This window comes from Passer montanus, unplaced genomic scaffold (assembly GCF_014805655.1).
Source record: "Passer montanus isolate IOZ18808 unplaced genomic scaffold, ASM1480565v1 scaffold224, whole genome shotgun sequence".
Lineage (NCBI taxonomy): Eukaryota > Metazoa > Chordata > Aves > Passeriformes > Passeridae > Passer > Passer montanus.
The window spans coordinates 351,203-371,718 of NW_024366860.1; the positions used below are offsets into that span (position 1 = coordinate 351,203).

At 59.6% G+C, this 20,516-nt stretch overlaps 2 protein-coding genes across 2 annotated transcripts in view; one reads left to right on the forward strand and one right to left on the reverse strand.

Moving 5' to 3' along the window:
* The first annotated feature begins 1,324 nt into the window (after positions 1 to 1,324).
* Positions 1,325 to 18,001, forward strand: GATAD2B (GATA zinc finger domain containing 2B). Its single transcript, XM_039710194.1, has 12 exons — positions 1,325 to 1,357; positions 8,120 to 8,449; positions 10,240 to 10,369; positions 10,555 to 10,686; positions 10,823 to 10,954; positions 11,548 to 11,718; positions 12,818 to 13,216; positions 14,571 to 14,737; positions 15,270 to 15,411; positions 15,633 to 15,785; positions 16,461 to 16,578; positions 16,662 to 18,001. The coding sequence occupies exons 2-12, from the start codon at positions 8,121 to 8,123 to the stop codon at positions 16,793 to 16,795; spliced, it is 2,007 nt and encodes a 668-aa protein (XP_039566128.1). The 5' UTR covers positions 1,325 to 1,357; position 8,120; the 3' UTR covers positions 16,796 to 18,001.
* SLC27A3 (solute carrier family 27 member 3) overlaps positions 17,049 to 20,516 on the reverse strand; it is a 6,959-nt gene continuing 3,491 nt past the window's right edge. Inside the window, exon 8 of the mRNA XM_039710195.1 lies at positions 17,049 to 17,105. Within this exon, the coding sequence (XP_039566129.1) occupies positions 17,049 to 17,105 (57 nt within the window). The remainder of the gene's footprint in view (positions 17,106 to 20,516) is intronic.

The following is a 20,516-nucleotide window of genomic DNA, read 5'->3' on the forward strand; positions in this document are numbered from 1 at the left end:
TCCCTTTGCTGGGATTTTGGCGTCTTCGTTGGCATCCCTGGGCATCTTCCTGGGCATCTTCCCTGGCATCTTCACCCACATTCCTGGGAAACTTCCCTGGGATCCCTGGGCACATTCTGGGATCCCTGGGCACAGTCTGGGATCCTGGGCACAGTCTGGGATCCTGGGCACATTCTGGGATCCCTGGGCACATTCCCTGGGATCCCTGGGCACAGTCTGGGATCTCTTGGGCATGTTCTGGGATCTTGGGAACAATCACAGATCCCTGGGCATCTTCTCTGGCATCTTCGTCCACATCCCTGGGAAACTTCCCTGGGACCCCTGGGCACATTCTGGGATCCTGGGCACGGTCTGGGATCCCTGGGCACAGTCCCTGGCATCTTCATCCAAATCCCCGGGAAACTTCCCTGGGATCCTGGGCACATTCCTGGATCCCTCAGCCCAATCCTGGATCCCTGGGCACATTCTGGATTCCTTGGGCACGTTCTGGGATCCCTGGGCACATTCTGGGATCCCTGGGACGTCCCAGGACCCCCAGGACATCCCGGGACATCCCCGGACCCCCGGCCCATCCCCAGACCCCCGGCCCATCCCCGGACCCCCGGCCCATCCCCGGACCCCCGGCCCATCCCTGCCCATCCCCGGACCCCCGCTCCCGGGAAACTTCCCTGGGATCCTGGGCACATTCCTGGATCCCTCAGCCCAATCCTGGATCCCTGGGCACATTCTGGATTCCTTGGGCACGTTCTGGGATCCCTGGGCACATTCTGGGATCCCTGGGACGTCCCAGGACCCCCAGGACATCCCGGGACATCCCCGGACCCCCGGCCCATCCCCAGACCCCCGGCCCATCCCCGGACCCCCGGCCCATCCCTGCCCATCCCCGGACCCCCGCTCCACCCTCGGCCTCCCCCTCCGTGGGCTGGGGGTCCCGAGGCCGCTCTGCCGCCGGACCCCACCTCGGTTTTTTGGCTTTTTGGGCAGCGGGAGGGGCGGATCCCGGCGGCCCCGAGCCTCCGTTTCGGGAGGGAAACAGTTAAAATTCCAGGGGAGGGAAGGAGCTTCCATGAATGAAGACAAAGTTTGGCGGAAGTGAAGCGGCGGCGGAGAGGGGGGAGGGGGAGCGGGGAGGGGGCGGCCGCGCCAGCGCCGAAATCCCAGGAAAAAAATTAACCCCCCCCAAAATCCGGAGCCAGTTCCATGTCGGGAGATGCCAAACCGGTCACGACCGGAATTTTTCTTTTTTTCCTTCTTTTTTTTGTTAAATTTTTTTTTTTTCATTCAAATTTTTTTTTTAACCCCCCCGAGCTGCTCCCCGCTTTTCCTGGCAACTCGAGGCCGCGGGAATCTTGGAGCTGTAAGTATCCCTCGGACCGTGCCGGGGTTTGTCGGCAATTCGGAGCGGACAAAAGGGTTCCTTGAGGACGAGCCCAGCTGCTTTGCTGCGCTTTTTGTTGTTGGTTTTTTTAGCGTTATTTTGATTTTTGGGAATGTCTCGAGGGAGTGTTTTGAGGAGAAAACGAGCGCTGGTGCTGGGATTTGCTGTCGTGATTCCCTTCTGCCTTCCCTCCCCCATTCCCCACCTCACCCATGCTCCCACCGTGCTCCAATCCCACCTCCCTCCGGCTGGAGGGGCGACAGAAACACCGGCAATAACGGAACCCCTCGGATCCCTGTCCCCCCCCGCCCCACGCTTCCCGGTGGTGCTGGATTTAATTATCGATTGGATCGTTAATCGGTGATCGATGGCCCCGGCGGAGCCGCACAAAGGCAGCGCCCGCAGTCGAGGAAATGGGGAAGCGTTATATAAGGGAGCCTGGGAAGTCTGCGTCATCCCGGATGGGGAGGGGGCCGGGGCCGGCCTCTCCCTGCCCCCCCTCCATCCCATCCTTTTTTTTATTGCATTTCATTTTCCCGGAGCGTTTCCCAGCTGGATTTTCCCAAAACGGGCCGTCCCCGCTGGATGGCCTGCAATTTTTTAGCCCTCGTTTAAGACTTTGTGGGGTTTTGGGGTCTTTTGCCCCTCGTTTCAAGGCATAAAGCAGCTTCTGGAATTCCTGCTCTCCTCCCACATCCCAAAAATCCTGGGGTGGGACGAGGTGTGAGGCCGTGGCCCCGGCATTCCCTGCTCCCGAGGAATGGAGTTGGACAAGAACACAAACTTAGGAGGGAAGGGAAGCACTTCTTGGGGGGGAGGATTTTCCTCCTTTCCCGCTTTTCCTGCTTCCCATTGTTCGTTTTGTACTTGACCCGGAGCTGCAGAATCTGAGGACATCCCGAGCTGGGGGTGGAGATCCGGAATCGGGAGATCCAGGTCTGGGAGATCTGGAATCTGAGAGATCCAGAGTCTGGGAGATCTGGAATCTGAATTCCCTTTTTTTTTATTTTTTTTTTTCCCTCTCCCTTCTCTTTTTCCCTGCCCCGCGAGGCATCATGGGAAAAAGTCAGCATCCCCCTTTTCTTTTGTTTAATAAAACAGAACGCGCATGATTGGCAGGGAAGGGCCCGCTCGGGCTCGGGCTGCGGCTGCGGCTCGGCGGGCGATGGAGCGCGGGGCCCCGGCCGGCCCCGGCCGCCTGCTGCCCCCTCCCGGAGATCTGGAATCTGAGAGATCCAGAGTCTGGGAGATCTGGAATTTGAGAGATCCAGGGTCTGGGACATAAACTGGGTCTGGGAGACCCAGAATCCAGGAGATCCAGGGTCTGGGAGTTCTGGAACCTGAGAGATCCAGGGTCTGGGAGATCCAGGGTTTGGCAGTTCTGGAATTGAGGGGATCCAGGGTCTGGGAGATCTGGAATTTGAGAGATCCAGCGTCTGGGAGATTCGGAATCACGGGGATCCTGGGTCTGGGAGATCCAGAATCTGAGAGATCCAGGGTCTGGGATATCCAGGCTCTGGGAGATCTGGAATCCAGGAGATCCAGGGTCTGGGAGATCTGGAATTTGAGAGATCCAGCGTCTGGGAGATTCGGGATCAGGGGGATCCTGGGTCTGGGAGACCTGGAATCTGAGCGATCAGGGTCTGGGAGATCCAGAATCTGAGATATCCAGGGTCTGGGATATCCAGGCTCTGGGAGATCTGGAATCCAGGAGATCCAGGGTCTGGGAGATGAGGAATCTGAGAGATCCAGGGTCTGGGAGATCTGGAATCCTGGATATCCAGGCTCTGGGAGATCTGGAATCTGGGATATCCAGGCTCTGGGAGATCTGGGATCCTGGATATCCAGGCTCTGGGAGATCTGGAGTCCTGGATATCCAGGCTCTGGGAGATCTGGAGGCCGGGATATCCAGGCTCTGGGGGATCTGGAATCTGGGATATCCAGGCTCTGGGAGATCTGGAATCCTGGATATCCAGGCTCTGGCACCGGTGTGTCGCAGCAGGCACCGCTGTCCCCGTGTTGGGATCCAGGAACGGGAGCAGCAGAGCTCCTGGAGCAGTTTGCTCCACAGGAATTCCCACTCTGCCACATCCCAGGGCTTGCTCCCATCCCGACCTTTCCGTTTGCCTTCCCAAATCTTCCGCCGTGTTCCCGTTCCCTCCCGGGAGCAGCCGTGTCCCTGTGGGTTCTGGGTGTTGCTTTAATCCCGGAGAAAATCTCAGCCTCCCTCACCTGCCTCGGAATTCCTGCACGGAGCCGGCTGTTCTGGGGATTCCTGGAGCAGCAGGATCGGGAGCAGCAGGGGTTTTGTTCAGCCGTGGAGCTTTTTTTTCCCCTTCCCTTTCCCGGATCCCGCTCCGGATCCCGCTCCCGGCCGCCGAGCCGTTAAATCCTAATTACCTTTTTAGGTTATTATCCTTTTCCTGGCGTTCCTTGGGAATGCTCGCCCTGGGAGCCAGCCATTTTGTGTTCCATGCCGGAACGCCTTTTACGACGCCGGCGTCGGGATGTGCCGAGCCCAGATGGGATTGGAGCCGCCTCGTGCCGGGCTCCGGGAAGCCCCTGGAGCAGGATTTGGGCCGGATGGCTCCGGATGAGGAGCCAGCCCTGTGCATTTCCCACGGGATCAGCCGGGCTTGACGCCGGATGCTGGGATTTGGGGGGGTCCAGGCAGCGGGAGCGCGCCCAGGTGAGCTGCAGGAGTTGGATCTCTCTGGTTCCCGCTCCCTGATCCCGGGAAAACGGGGCTTTAATTGGATTTGGACGGGTTTTATTCCAGCGGTCTCAGATCCGAGTGGTGTCCTGGGTTTGGAGTGCCCGGGATGGTGCTGGAGCCCCCGGGGATGCAGCCTTAGGGGTTTGGATTCTGGGATGAATTCTGGCATTCCAGCCCCAAATGGAGACTGGGGGTGCTCTGTGTCCCCTGAGGCTGCCTCTGCCTGGGAATTCCAGAGCTTCCCCAGGAGCAGAGCAGGCTCTGGGCAGGTTTATCCCTGATTTCCATCCTCACTGCCTTGGATCCCAGGGATCCGCTCAGCGGAATTCCAGCGCTGCTGGAGAGGGGCTGGAAACCAGAGGGTGCTGGGGAGACCTCGTGGCACTGGGGGCACGTGGATCCCTCCTGGGGGATCAGGGATCGTTCCTGGGGGATCAGGGATCCCTCCTGGGGGATCAGGGATTGTTCCTGGGGGATCAGGGATTCCTCCTGGTGGGTCAGGGATTCCTCCTGGTGGATCAGGGATCCCTCCTGGAGGAACAGGGATCGTTCCTGGGGGATCAGGGATCCCTCCTGGGGGATCAGGGATTGTTCCTGGGGGATCAGGGATTCCTCCTGGTGGGTCAGGGATCCCTCCTGGTGGATCAGGGATTGTTCCTGGAGGATCAGGGATCCCTCCTGGGGAATCAGGGATTGTTCCTGGGGGATCAGTGATTCCTCCTGGAGGATCAGGGATCCCTCCTGGTGGATCAGGAATAATTCCTCGTGCTGGATCAGGAATTACAACCCCTCCATGAGCTCCGGAGGGTCCTGGGAATTGGAACTGGAAGGCCAACCTGGGGATTGACCCAACGGAAAACCCTCCAGGGAGGCTGCGAAGGGGCTGGGACCTCCCTGGATCAACTCTGCCTGGAATTAATTCCCAGTGCTGCTGAGTCTTGGTTCTGGATTCCATCGGGTAAATCCCGGGATGTTTTCCCTCCTGGCTGCATCTCTCCCTGGATATTCCCACTTCTTCCTGGAATATTCCTTCTTTTGGCCCAGCTCGCTCGTTCCAGCCTTTCAAATCCTCCCGCTGAGGATTCTCTTTGTTGGATATTTTCCCCTGTGGGCGCCACATCCAACATCCATGGAAAAGGGGGTGCTGCTTTGTTTGCCTGTGAACTCCAAACCCGTCGTGCCGGGCCCTCTGGAGCAGGAGCAGCCCCGGAGCCAGCGGAACGTGCCGGGCAGCGCGTGGAGCCGCAGCAGGGACGGGAGCAGCGTCCCCACGGAGGCTGGGAAGGGCTGTGGGGACACACTGGCATTCCTGGAAAGCCTTCCAAGGTCAGCCAGGCCCGTCCAGCCGACCCTGCTCGTCCCACTCTGGAGTCCTGGCTCTCCCCTGGCTCCCAGGTGCTCCCAGGGATAATCCCAGTCCGGGGCACACCGTGGATTTAGCTCCTGTTTTCCAGGGGTTTTGCCACCATTTGGGAATCTGGTTGCAGTGAGGAGGATTTTTTTGGATGAAGCTGAAGGGAGAGGCCGAGGCTGTTCCCTGGGATGTGGCGGAGCCCCCGGGGCCGTGCCGGAGGGCGGCGGGGCCGGATGATCCGGTTTGGGATGTGCCGGGACCGGAGCGGGGCCAGCACGGATCCTGCTGCCTGCCCGACCTCCAGAGCAGCTCCTGGGATTGCAGTCATTCCTGCTCTTTGCTGTGGATTTCTGGATGGAATCAGGAGCTCTCCCCTGGCTTTCCCAGCGCTCTGGAAATTCCCAGTGGATCCGGCCCTTCCCCCTCCAGCCAAAGGGCCCCATTCAATAGCGAATCTGAAGCCGAATTTAATTTTTATTGGATCTGGCCGAGCCTGGAAAACCTCTGGAGTGGATTAAATAGTGGTGGGCCCCATTCCCGGTAACGGCACTTTGGATTTGTTTGGAATGCCAGAGGGGAGGGCGCTGGGAGACCACCTTGGTGATGGAGCAGGGACTGGGGGATGTCTCTGGAATTCCGGTGGGATCCTTCCACCCCCTGGAGAGAACGAGCAGGAAGTTGGTCCTGGATCTCCCTGCTGGATCCCAGCTCCGTGCTGGGCTCAGGTATCCATGGGGAGCTCCTGTCCAGTGGGATGTTGGTCCTGGAGATCCTGGATCTCCGTGCTGGATCCCAGCTCCGTGCTGAGCTCAGGTATCCGTGGGGAGCTCCTGTCCTGTGGGATGTTGGTCCTGGGTCTCCCTGCTGGATCCCAGCTCCGTGCTGAGCTCAGGTATCCGTGGGGAGCTCCTGTCCTGTGGGATGTTGGTCCTGGGTCTCCCTGCTGGATCCCAGCTCCGTGCTGGGCTCAAGGCTCCGTGGGGAGCTCCTGTCCTCCTGTCCTGTGGGATGTTGGTCCTGGAGATCCTGGATCTCCCTGCTGGATCCCAGCTCGGAGACGCTGGATCTCCCTGCTGGATCCCAGCTCCGGGAGATGCTGGATCTCCGTGCTGGATCCCAGCTCCGTGCTGGGCTCAGGGCTCCGTGGGGAGCTCCTGGCCAGCGGGATGTTGGTCCTGGGGCCCTCTCCCTCCTTGCCCTGCTGTCTCCTTCCCAGCGGTGCCGTTCCTGGCCGCGCTCCCGGGCTGCTGGCGCGCTCCCAGCGGCTCCAGCCGCAGCGCTGGGCGCGGCTCCGAGCGCTCCCGGGGTGTCTGGAACATCCCCGATCCCCCCGGGGTCACTCCTGCGGGACGGGGGCGGGAGCAGCTCCCGCGGCCTGTCCCGGCTTGCTGGGCTAAATTTGGGAGACGTGCGGAGAGACGGGATGAGCAGGTAGGGAAGAGCCCTCGGTGCTCCTCGGCCGGCTTCTTTTCACATCATATTTGGCATTTCCATGGCTTTGCCCGCTGCCCTCCCCGCTGCTGCTGTCTCCAGCGGGAGCCGAGCTCGTGTGCCGATGGAGGGATGCGTCATTCCAGGGGTTTGTACCCGAGCCAGAGCCTTCTCCTGGCAGGAGTTTGGCTCGGGGAGGGTTTATCCCAGGCATGACTCGGAGCCGGCTTCAGGCAGGTGTGGAGCAGCTCCAGGTGCCCGGCTCCGGCCGCTCAGAGCAGGGACACTTTCTGTTCCCTGCGGAGCAAGGGATTCCCGGTGTTCCCGGGCCGGCCACATGGAATTCCCACCTATTCCCCAGGTGTTTGTGCTGGTCCCCAGCCCTGCTCCGCAGGGAAAGGCCTCGCCCAGCTGGTTTGCAGGTGGAGCTCCCGTGGCTCTTTGTTGTCGGAGCTGGTTCCTTATCAGCCTGGGAGCGGGATTGGGATGGGGCTGGGATGGGCTCCAGGCTTGGGATGGGGTTGGGATGGGCTCCTGCCTGTTTTCCAGAGGGCATTCCTGCACCTGGAGCTGAGGCGGGGGAGCAGGAGAGGTGGGAGGGCGGGGATGGACCTGCCCGAGCCTCCATCCCCGGAGCTGCCGAGCATTCCTGCCTGGAGAACCGCGGTGGGGATTTCCTGGCATTCCAGGGCTCCCGAGGGGTTCATCCCAGCTCCCCTTCCTTGCTGAGCCGCATCCATGGGGTTTAATCCTGAAAGAGGGATTGTGCTGCTGTTCTCAGGGATTTCAGAGGGGGAAACTCCTGACCTGGATGGGGACTGGGGAGGTGGGAGCTCCGTGAGGAGATCGGAGCTCTGTGAGATCGGAGCTCTGTGAGATCGGAGCTCTCTGGAGGTTGGAGCTCTGTGAGATTGGAGCTCTCCAAGAGGTTGGAGCTCTCCTGGAGGTCGGAGCTCTGTGAGATCGGAGCTCTCTGGAGGTCGGAGCTCCATGAGGAGATCAGAGCTCTGTGAGATTGGAGCTCTCCTGGAGATCAGAGCTCTCTGAGATTGGAGCTCTCTGGAGGTCGGAGCTCTCTGAGATTGGAGCTCTCCTGGAGGTCGGAGTCTCTGAGATTGGAGCTCTCCTGGAGGTCGGAGCTCCATGAGGAGATCAGAGCTCTCCGAGGAAGCCGAGCTGAGCTCGGGGGGGATCCTGGGGGCTCCTTGGCACTGACAGTGTCCCTGTCCCTGTCCCTCAGGATGGACCGGATGACGGAGGACGCGCTGCGCCTGAACCTGCTCAAGCGGAGCCTGGAGCCGGCGGAGGAGCGCGACGACGTCCTGGCCAAGCGGCTGAAGATGGAGGGACACGAGGCCATGGAGAGGCTGAAGATGCTGGCGCTGCTCAAGCGCAAGGACCTGGCGGGGCTGGAGGTGCCCCACGAGCTCCCGGTGAAGCCGGACGGGATCAAGGGCTACGAGGAGAAGCTCAACGGGAGCCTGCGGCCCCACGGCGACGGGCGGAGCGCGGCCCGGCCGGGCAAGGAGAACATCAACGACGAGCCCGTGGACATGAGCGCCAGGAGGAGGTGGGTGCTGGGAATTCCGGGGTCTGGCGGGGTGGGGGGAGCCGGGTTGGGAATGAAATGGGGTTTGGGGCGTCCTGGAGAGGCCGTTCTGGTGACACCCAGGGCTGGGGAGGGATTTGGGAATGGTGGGATGTGGGGGAGTGGCTCAGAGGAAGGAAGCAGGAAGGAATTGTTCCCTGTGAGGGTGGCAGGGGGAGTGGCTCAGAGGAAGGAATTGTTCCCTGTGAGGGTGGCACAGGTTGCACGGGGATTTGTGGATTTCTCATCCCTGGAAGTGGCTGAGGCCAGGCTGGACGAGGCTTGGAGCAGCCTGGGAGAGGGGAGGTGTCCCTGAGGAGTCGTGGGCTGCATCCTCAGCGGAATTCCTTGGATGTTGTGCAATGTGAGGGTTCCCAGTGGGGCACCAGCATCACACACAGACACCTGGACCAGGAAATCAGCCCTGGAAAGAGCTGGGAATGCTCCACTCCGAGTTGAGAAGTGAGACTGGGAATGTCTCGTTTTCCTGCATTTTCCTCGGGAATGTGCTCCACCTCTCCTCACCTCTGCCTGCCTCCCTCGCCGTGGCTCCTCCTCCAGTGATTCTGTTGGAATTCTGCTCTTCCCTGGACAAAGGAAATCCAAAACTGCTGATTCCTCATGGATGGATCCATTTTCCCTCTTGGATTTGGACTCTGGCTCTGCCTTATTCCCTGGTGGAATGTCAGCAGTCCTGCCTGGATGTATTGGGGTGTTCCTGCCAAATGATCCCCGGGAGCTCTAGGACAGCTGAAGGTGCCGTCCAGATGTGCCAGCCCAGTCTGGAGCTCCTGGGATGCTTTTTCTGGATGGGCTCCCACTGGCTCCTTCTCCTTGGGATGCTCTGGAATTTCTCTGCTGGAGCAGGGGCTGCTCCGTGCCCTGGCGCTTTGGAATATCCACAAAACCAGCTGGAATGTTTGGGAGATGAAGGCAGTCCCAGCTCTGAGTGTCTTCCCACCCTGGGAGCTGGGATTTGGCTCTGGGCTCCCTCCTGGCTGTTCAGAGCTCAGTTTGGGATGAGACATTCCACGCTCTCCCCTCACTCCAGGGACCTTCCAGGGAGCTGGAATTACCTCTGAGCCCGGCGTTCCCACTGCTCCATGCTGGATTATCCCACAGTTTTCCATTCCAGCAGCAGCAATGAAATCCAGGGCAGCAAAGAGCTTTTCTTGGAGTCTCCTTCCCGGGATGATCCTGGATCCTGCTGGACTCCACCACTGATTTTTGGTTTATTTCTTTTCCCTGCTGCTCCTTTGGTTTCCCAGTCTCATCATGGATCAGTTGGATATTCATGCAGGTTTTCCTTTATGGAATGAGCTTTTCCAATAGATTTGGCTTGGGATAGGCTTGGAGTGGTGCCCTTAGCGGGGGGGCTCGGCCCCTTCTCCACCGCAGTGAGGATGAGCAATTCCAGGCTGGAGCATCCCTGCCACTCCCTCCCACCCCAGCCCCAGGACACGCTCCTGGTTCCCACCTGATTCCCAGGTGGGATTTGCACCCCTGGAGAGGGACCTGGGGGGTGAGGGAGGGCTTTTGAGGGAGCCCTTCCCTCCTGGTGTCTGTGGGAGCCGCGCTGCTCCGGATCCGCGCTGGAACGAGGGGGATCCTGCTCCCAAAACCCCACATTGTGGCTCAGTGGGGCTCCCAAAACCCCACATTGTGGCTCAGTGGGGCTCCCCTCAGTGGGGCTCCCCAGATCCCAGACTCTGGCTCAGTGGGGTTCCCCAGATCCCGGATTTGGGTTCAGTGGGATTCCTTTCCCCCTGCAGTGACCAGGACCGGGGCCGCTTGACCCCGTCCCCAGACATCATCGTCCTGTCGGACAACGAGGCCTCCAGCCCCCGCTCCAGCTCCCGCATGGAGGAGCGGCTCAAGGCGGCCAACCTGGAGATGTTCAAGGTGAGGAAACGGGAATTCCATCCCGGGAAGGGCACGGGCTGGGGGTGCCTGAAGGATTTAGGGCGTTTCTCAGCAAGTTCTGGGTGCAGGCCCCCGTTTCTCTCAGCCGTGGTCCGAATTCCCACTCGGGCTCAGCTTTGCCCCCTCCCCTGCTCACGTCCTGCCCGGTGTGGGGTGTTTTCCAGGGGAAGAGCCTGGAGGAGCGGCAGCAGCTGATCAAGCAGCTCCGGGACGAGCTGAGGCTGGAGGAGGCCCGGCTGGTGCTCCTGAAGAAGCTGCGGCAGAGCCAGCTCCAGAAGGAGAACGTGGTGCAGAAGGTGAGGGGTGGGATAACAGGAGCACACGGATCCTTCACTCCACCTCTGGGGTTCCCTCACCAATCCCCCCGGGAGGACAAACCCACGGCTCTGCCCGTGGAGTCCTGCTGATCTGGCTCTCCCTGCTGCCCCCCAGACTCCCGTTGTCCAGAACGCCGCGTCCATCGTGCAGCCGTCCCCTGCCCACGTGGGACAGCAGGGCCTGTCCAAGATCCCCTCCCGGCCCGGAGCCCAGGGGGTGGAGCCGCAGAATTTAAGGACATTACAGGTGAGCGTTCCCGTTTCTCCTGGAGAATGCTGATTTTGGTGGAGGCACACAGAGCCCAGGGGCTTTTTCCAAGAGGTGGAGGAATTCCTTCAATTCGTGGTGCTTGGGTTGGGTTTGGGTTTGTCAGGAATTAGACTCAGTGATCCTTGTGGAGCTGGATGTTCCATGATCTTCTGATTGTCCAGCTGGAGTGGGATGAGGATGGTGGGAATTCTCCAAGGTCTGCAGCCTTCCTGCTGCTCCCAAAGGGGAAGACACTGGAAGTGTGTGCTCCATGGATTTCTGCTGCTCTCCTTGGAGCAATTCCAGCCTCCCACAGGAAATAGGGATCTGCCAGCTTGAGCTGGGGAAAGGACCACAGTCCTGTAAAATCCAGGACAGTTTGGGGAAAAACAAAGGATTTGGGGCATTAGAGATTAACTGGGATTGTGGATAAGCAGGAATTCCATGGATCAGGGAATCAATGCTCAACTTTCCCTCGTTTTTCTATGACTTTGTTCCTGAGCTCAGGGAGCACTGGGGGGTGCTTGGGGTTGTGCTGTGCCGATCCCAGAGCTGATTCCTGGCATCTGATCCCCCGTGGGTTCCCACAGGGCCACAGCGTGATCCGCTCGGCCGCCAGCTCAGCCCTGCCCCACATGCTGATGTCCCAGCGCGTCATCGCCCCCAGCCCCGCCCAGCTCCAGGGCCAGCGCGGGCCCCAGAAACCCGGCCTGGTCCGCAGCTCCACGCCCGGCATGAGCCCGGCCATCAACTACCAGCCGGTGGGTGCTGCCTGCGGCTGCCTGGGCACTGCCTGGCACTGCCTGGGGACTGCCTGGGGCTGCCTGGCACTGCCTGGGGCTGCCTGCGGCTGCCTGGGCACTGCCTGGCACTGCCTGGGGCTGCCTGGCGCTGCCTGGGGCTGCCTGGGGCTGGTTTTCACTGCTTTGGGCTGGGTGGGCACTGCTTGGTACCACTTTGAACTGGTGTGGACTGCCTGGGCACTGGTTTGGACTGCCTGGGCACTGGTTTGGACTGCCTGGACTCTGGTTTGGGCTGCTTGGGCACTGGTTTGGGCTGGTTGGGCACTGCTTGGGGCTGCCTGGGCACTGCTTGGGGCTGCCTGGGCGCTGGTTGGTACCACTTTGCACTGGTTTGGGCTGGTTGAGTGCTGGTTTGTACTGCCTGGGCACTGGTTTGGGCTGATTGGCCACTGGTTTGGACTGGTTGGGCACTGGTTGGTACCATTTTGCACTGGTGTGTGCTGCCCGGGCACTGGTTTGGACTGCCTGGGCACTGGTTTGGACTGCCTGGACTCTGGTTTGGGCTGTTTGGGCACTGGTTGGTACCGGTTTGCACTGCTTTGCACTCGTTTTTTACCGGTTTGTACCGGTTTGGGCAGTGCTTTGTACTGGTTGGGGCTGGTTGAGCACTGGTTGGGGCACTGGTTTGTACCACTTTGCACTGGTTTGGACTGGTTTGCACTGGTTTGGACCGGTTTGCACAACTCGCACCCCCAGTCCATCCCTGCTCCCCCTCCCCTCTGCATTCCCAGGACTCCCCAGCCCCTGTGTCCCGCTCCGGGGGTCTGTGAGCCTGGCACTCTCAGCAATCCCAAATTCCAGCCTGATCCCAAATTCCCACCCTGGTCTCACATTCCCATCCTGATCCCAAATTCCCACCCTGATCCCAAATTCCCACCTGGTCCCAAATTCCCACCTGATCCCAAATTCCTACCCTGATCCCAAATTCCCACCCAGTCCCACATTCCCACCCAATCCCACATTCCAACTGATCCCAAATCCCCCCCCAATCCCACATTCCCACTGCTCCCACATTCCCGCTGCTCCCACATTCCCGCTGATCCCCTCTCCCCCGCAGCAATCCGGCTCCTCGGTGCCGTGCCAGCGCTCGTCCTCCTCCGCCATCTACATGAACCTCGCGTCCCACATGCAGCCGGGCTCGGTGGCCCGCGTGTCGTCCCCTCTCCCCAGCCCCAGCGCCCTCTCCGACGCCGCCAACTCGCAGGCGGCGGCCAAGCTGGCGCTGCGCAAGCAGCTGGAGAAGACGCTCCTGGAGATCCCGCCGCCCAAGCCGCCGGCGCCGCTCCTGCACTTCCTGCCCAGCGCCGCCAACAGCGAGTTCATCTACATGGTGGGGCTGGAGGAGGTGGTGCAGAGCGTCATCGACAGCCAAGGTCACTGCCGGCGTCGGCCCCAGGGGAGAGGGAGCTGGGGAGGGATTGCCGGGGCTGCGACCGCGATTTGGGGCGTTCCGGGGTGAAACGGTGCCATGCTGATCATGCCATCGATGGGATGGGATGGATGGGATCAATGGGATGGGATGGGATCCATGGGATGGGATCCATGGGATGGGATGGGATGGGATGGGATTGGATCCATTATTCCCATCCCATTGATCCCATTTATTCCATCCCATTTTTGCCATTGATCCCATCCCATTGTTCCCATTGATCCATTTGTTCCCATTGATCCATTTGTTCCCATTGATCCATTTGTTCCCATTGATCCATTTGTTCCCATTGATCCATTTGTTCCCATTGTTCCCATCCCATTATTCCCATCCCATTGATCCCATTTATTCCATCCCATTGTTCCCTTTGATCCCATCCCATTGTTCCCATTGATCCCACCCCATTGGTCCCATCCCACTCATCCCATCCCAGCCAGGTTGGCAGTCCTGAGGATTTGAGTGGGATGGCATTCCCTTGGGCATTGGGCAGGGTGGCATTCCTGTGGGGATTTAAATGGGATGGCATTCCTGTGGGGATTGAGCAGTATGGCATTCCCGAGGGACAGTGTTCCCATGGGAAGGGGTGGCATTCCCATGGAGGGGTGGCATTCCCATGGAGGGGTGGCATTCCCATGGAGGGGTGGCATTCCCATGGAGGGGTGGCGTTCCCAAGGGGTGCCATCATTCCCATGGAGGGGTGGCATTCCCATTGTTCCCATTGATCCCTTCCCATTGATCCCATCCCATTATTCCCATCCCATTGATCCCATTTATTCCATCCCATTTTTGCCATTGATCCCATCCCATTGTTCCCATTGATCCCTTCCCATTGATCCCATCCCATTATTCCCATCCCATTGATCCCATTTATTCCATCCCATTGTTCCCTTTGATCCCATCCCATTGTTCCCATTGATCCCACCCCATTGGTCCCATCCCACTCATCCCATCCCAGCCAGGTTGGCAGTCCTGAGGATTTGAGTGGGATGGCATTCCCTTGGGCGTTGGGCAGGGTGGCATTCCCGAGGGACAGTGTTCCCATGGGAAGGGGTGGCATTCCCATGGAGGGGTGGCATTCCCATGGAGGGGTGGCATTCCCATGGAGGAGATGGCATTCCCATGGAGGAGATGGCATTCCCACGGGAGGGTTGGCATTCCCAAGGGATGGCGTTCCCAAGGGGTGGCATTCCCATGGAGGGGTGGCATTCCCATGGAGGGGTGGCATTCCCATGGAGGGGTGGCATTCCCATGGAGGGGTGGCATTCCCACGGGAGGGGTGGCATTCCCAAGGGGTGGCATTCCCATGTGGTGCCATTCCCATGGAGGGGTGGCATTCCCGCGGGATGGCATTCCCACGGGAGGGCTGACGCTGCCCCCGCAGGAGATCGAGCAGCGGCTGCAGCAGCAGGCAGCGCTGTCCCCCACGGCCGCGCCCGCCGTGCCCAGCGTGGGCAAACAGGACGGGATCCTGCGGCACCACACGCTCCGGCAGGTGGGACTGCGGGAACGGCCCGGGGACCCTGGGGCCTGGGCTCACGGGATCGTGGGGTCACGGGATCGTGGGATGGGATAATGGGGTCATGGGATGGGATCTTGGGATGGGATAATGGGATCATGGGTTGGGATAATGGGATAAGGGCATGGGATCATGGGATCATGAGATGGGATCATGGGATGGGACCATGGGATATTGGGATGGGACCATGGCAACATGGGATGGGATCGTGGGGTAATGGGATGGGATCATGGGATGGGACCATGAGGATGGGGTGGAATGGCTGCCCTCTGTCCCCCTTCCCAACAATCCCAATGCATGTCCTTGTCCATGTCCGTGTCCATGTCTGTGTCCGTGCCCGTGTCCGTGCCCGTGTGAGGATTTGAGTGGGATGGCATTCCCTTGGGCGTTGGGTAGGGTGGCATTCCCGAGGGACAGTGTTCCCATGGGAAGGGGTGGCATTCCCATGGAGGGGTGGCATTCCCATGGAGGGGTGGCATTCCCATGGAGGGGTGGCGTTCCCAAGGGGTGCCATTCCCATGGAAGGGGTGGCATTCCCATGGAGGGGTGCCATTCCCACGGGAGGGGTGGCATTCCCATGGAGGGGTGGCATTCCCATGGAGGGGTGGCATTCCCACGGGAGGGGTGGCATTCCCAAGGGGTGGCATTCCCATGTGGTGCCATTCCCATGGAGGGGTGGCATTCCCATGGAGGGGTGGCATTCCCACGGGAGGGGTGGCATTCCCATGGAGGGGTGGCATTCCCATGGAGGAGATGGCATTCCCATGGAGGAGATGGCATTCCCACGGGAGGGTTGGCATTCCCAAGGGATGGCGTTCCCAAGGGGTGGCATTCCCATGGAGGGGTGGCATTCCCACGGGAGGGGTGGCATTCCCAAGGGGTGGCATTCCCATGTGGTGCCATTCCCATGGAGGGGTGGCATTCCCGCGGGATGGCATTCCCACGGGAGGGCTGACGCTGCCCCCGCAGGAGATCGAGCAGCGGCTGCAGCAGCAGGCAGCGCTGTCCCCCACGGCCGCGCCCGCCGTGCCCAGCGTGGGCAAACAGGACGGGATCCTGCGGCACCACACGCTCCGGCAGGTGGGACTGCGGGAACGGCCCGGGGACCCTGGGGCCTGGGCTCACGGGATCGTGGGGTCACGGGATCGTGGGATGGGATAATGGGGTCATGGGATGGGATCGTGGGATATGGGGATGGGATCATGGGATGGGTAATGGGACTGTGGAGTCATGGGATCATGGGATAAGGGGATGGGATAATGGGATGGGACCATGGGATGGGATAATGGGATCATGGGTTGGGATAATGGGATAAGGGCATGGGATCATGGGATAAGGGGATGGGATAATGGGATGGGACCATGGGATGGGATAATGGGATCATGGGTTGGGATAATGGGATAAGGGCATGGGATCATGGGATCATGAGATGGGATCATGGGATGGGACCATGGGGTCATCAGATGGGATCATGGGATGGGACCATGGGATATTGGGATGGGACCATGGCAACATGGGATGGGATTGTGGGGTAATGGGATGGGACCATGGGATGGGATCATGGGATAAGGGGATAGGATCATGGGGTAATAGGATGGAATCATGGGATGGGATCATGGGATGGGACCATGAGGATGGGGTGGAATGGCTGCCCTCTGTCCCCCTTCCCAACAATCCCAATGCATGTCCTTGTCCGTGTCTGTGTCCATGTCCGTGTCCGTGTCCGTGCCCGTGTCCGTGCCCGTGCCCGGCCAGGCCCCGCAGCCCCAGAGCAGCCTCCAGCGCGGCATTCCCACCTCCGCCCGCTCCATGCTCTCCAACTTCGCCCAGGCCCCGCAGCTCTCCGTGGCCGGAGGGCTCCTGGGAATGCCAGGTACGGGATGGGGCGGGAGCCGTGGGGTGGGGTGGGGCCTGGGCTCTGTGGGCCCCGTGCCCCACGCGGCCGCCGCCCCGCAGGGGTGAACATCGCGTACCTGAACGCCGGCATCGGGGGCCACAAGGCGTCGAGCCTGGCGGACCGGCAGCGCGAGTACCTGCTGGATATGATCCCGCCCCGCTCCATATCGCAGTCCATCAGCGGGCAGAAATAGCGCCGGCTGCCCCCGGGAGAGCAGAGCCCGCAGCCCCACGAGACAAACGCAAAGAATCAAAAGAGACAAAGAAACATTTCAGAGGGCGAGCCGCCCCCGTTCCCAGCCCGAGATTCCTCCGGTTGTCCAGGCCGGGAGCAGCCCCGGCCCCGCCGCTCCTTTTGTAACGCCGCCGCTTTCTCCTTGTGTTGTGGGTTGTTTTTTGCCCCTTTTTTGCCTTCTTTTCGCCCCCCTCCCTTGGCTCCATGGATGGTTAAAGCTTTTTTCTCCCTTTTCCAGAGACTTTGGCAAGGGCGCCTTCCCCGCTTCCCTTGGGGGGAGATTGTGGGGGCGGCCTGTGCTGATCCCAGGGGGATTGGGGGCGTCTCCCGGGGGGATTCCCTGATCCCAGGGGGGACAAATCCCTTTGGGAGCTGATTCTGGGGGTGTCACCTCCCCCTGGCCCCGCTCCGGGGGTGTCACCTCCCCCTTGCCGTGCACCCAGGGGTGTCCTGGGGGTGTCACCTCCCCCTTGCCCTGCTCCTGGGGGTGTCCTGGGGGTGTCACCTCCCCCTGGCCGCGCACCCAGGGGTGTCACCTCCCCCGGGAGGACCCCGCAGGTGCCACCCCGCTGTCCCCAGGGGTGACAGGCGCTGCCCCAGGACCCCCTCGGGGTCCCCTCAGTGTCCCCCCCCCCAGGGGTGTCCCCGCGGTGGCTCCGGAGCGGCCGGCGGAGCGAAGGCGCGGCCAGGGCGGGTGAGTGTCCCCAGAGGTGTCCCCGAGCTGTCCCCAGAGCTGTCCCCACCTGTCCCCAGCTGTCCCCAGCTGTCCCCCCTCGTGTCCCACCCCCTGCATGCTCCGGAGCCGCCCTCGCCCCTCGCTGTCCCCGCTGTCCCCCATGGTGGCACCCATGGTGGCCCCCCCAGGGACAGCGGAGGGGTCTGTGCCCCCCGGGGTTTGTTGGGGGTGGCACCACGGGGGGGGGGGCTGTGCTGTCCCCTCTGTCCCCGGGGGTGCCACTGGGGGGGTCTCGGTGTCCCCTGGGGGCGTCGAGGACAACCCAAAGCAAGAAAATGAGCCGCGAGAAAACTCGATTTGCACTTCAGCCTTCCCCGCCTTCCCCTGCCTCCTCTTCCTCTCATCTTCCTCTTCCTCTCCTCTTCTTCTCTTCCTCTTCCTCTTCCTCTCATCTTCCTCTTCTTTTCCTCTTCCTCTCCTCCTCTTCCTGTTCCTCTCATTTCCTCTTCATATTTTTCTTCCTCCTCTTCCTCTTCCTCTTCCTCTTCCTCTTCCTCTTCCTCTTCCTCTTCCTCTTCCTCTTCCTCTTCCTCTTCCTCTTCCTCTTCCTCTTCCTCTTCCTCTTCCTCTTCCCCTCCTCTTCCTCCCTCTCCCCATTTTTTGACGCTTTCGGTGAATTTCGGTGAATTTTGGTGAATTTTGGTGAATTTTTCCCCTTTTCCCCCGTTCCCGCTCCTCTCGTGCAATTCCCCCCAAATCCCCCCAGACCAGGGGGGGGAGACCCCGGCCCCAGAGGGGAGACCCCGGCCCCAGAGAGGAGACCCCACCCCAAAACCGGGGGGGCCCCACCCCAAAACCGGGGGGGCCCCACCTGTAAATTTCAGGGGAGCCCCCAACCCACCCTGGATTGGGGCCCCTCCCCTCTGCAGCCCCCTCCCCAAATTCAATGAGCACTTATCCTTGGGGGGGGGTTGGACCCCCCAAAATCCCCCCCGGGGCAGAGGAGGGGGGGTTGATCCTGGTTTTTGGGGGGTTTTGTATTCAGAATTTCGGGGTGTTTTCGTTGGCTTTGACCGTTCCCAGCTGCTCCCCCCTCCCCACATTTTCCCCTTTCAATCCCCCCTCCCCAAAATCCAATCGGGGGAATTTGGGGGAAACTTGGGGAAAAATCGGGGGAATTTGGGGAAAAATTGGGGGAATTTGAGGAAAAATCGGAGGAATTCAGGGGAAATCTGAGCAATTGGGGGAAAATCAGTGAAATTTGGGGTAAAATCAGAGGAATTTGGGGGAAATCAGGGAAATTTGGGGAAAAATCGGGGGAATTTGGGGTAAAATCAGGGGAATTTGGGGGGAAATCGGGGGAATTTGGGGTAAAATCGGAGGAATTCGGGGAAAATCGGGGGAATTCGGGGGGAAATCGGAGGAATTTGGGGTAAAATCGGAGGAATTCGGGGAAAATCTGAGCAATTGGGGGAAAATCAGAGGAATTCGGGGAAATTCGGGGTAAATTGCGGGTAAATTGGAGGAGTTTGGGGTAAAATCGGGGGAATTCGGGGGGAAATCGGAGGAATTTGGGGTAAAATCGGGGGAATTCGGGGAAAATCTGAACAATTGGGGGAAAATCAGAGGGATTCGGGGAAAATCGGGGGAAATTCGGGGTAAATTGCGGGTAAATTGGAGGAGTTTGGGGTAAAATCGGGGAAATTTGGGGGAAAATTGGAGGAATTCAGGGGAAAATTGGGGGAATTTGGCAGAAAATCGAGGGAATTTAGGGTAAAATTGCAGGAATTCAGGGGAAAATCAGGGGAATTTGGGGTAATTTGGGGAAAAATTGGAAGAATTCGGGGGAGAATCGGGGGAATTTGGGGGAAAATTGGAGGAATTCGGGGGAAAATCGGGGCAAAATCAGGGGAAAATCGGGGGAATTTGGGAGGAATGAGGGGTGGGGGAGGTTGGCTTGAAATTCCAGGATATTGCCCAAAAATCCCATCATTTCAGCCCCCTCAATAAATCAGGATTTCAGCCCAAAATTCCAGGATTTCAGCCCGAACCCTTGGGTTCCCTTCCCAGTTTCCAGGATTTTACACCCAGGTTTTTCATTTCCCGGTCAAATTTTGGGATTTCCATAAAATTGGAGGGGTTTCAGCCCAGTTTGGATGTCAGAAAAAAAAAAAAAAATCAAGATTTTAGGCCCAATTTCAGTCCAGAATTGTGGAGTTTTGGTCCCAATTTCCAGGATTTTCAGCCCAATTTCTGTGTTTGGGGCCCAGCGTGGAATTCTGATCCCAATTTGGAGTTCAGTGCCCAGGTTTTGGGTTCAGCCCCAAAAATCTGAATTTAATCCCATTTCCAGGCTCCCAACCCCAAAAACCTGAATTTAATCCCATGTCCAGGCCTCCAGCCCCAAAAAAACTGAATTTTTTTCCCATTTCCAGGCCTCCAGCCCCATCTGCAGGATTTTCATTCCCATTTCCCTCTTTCAGTCACATTTTTTGGGGATTTCCACCCCTGCTCTGTTCCAGTTTGGACATTTTCAGCCCCAATTTCCAGGATTTTAAACCCAGTTTCTGGCTTGGGGCGGGGGCGGGTGAAATTGGGGTTTTTTGCACAAATTTAAGGAATTTTTCCCATTTTTTCCCCTCTTTTCCCTCGGGTTTGAGCTCGGAGCTGAAGGCAAAGCGAGGGGGGGTAAGGATCCCCCAATTTTTGGAGAAAGGCTTAAAAATAAAATGAATTTAAACTCCACCCTTTGTAATAATTATTTAATTAAGAGAGGACTCTGGGGTGGCAGATTGGGGGGGGCAGCCCCCAAATCCCCCCCAAAATGTTCAGGGACACCATGGGGACGCCGCCCCGCTGTCCCTGACCCCGATCTGGGGGTGACAGGGCCGGGATTTGCTACAAAAAGAGATTTATTTGCCAAAAAAAAGACCCCAAAATTGGGATTTTCTGTGTACAAAGAGCCCCCGGGGGGGGGAAGGCACCGGCGGCTGGGGGGGGATGG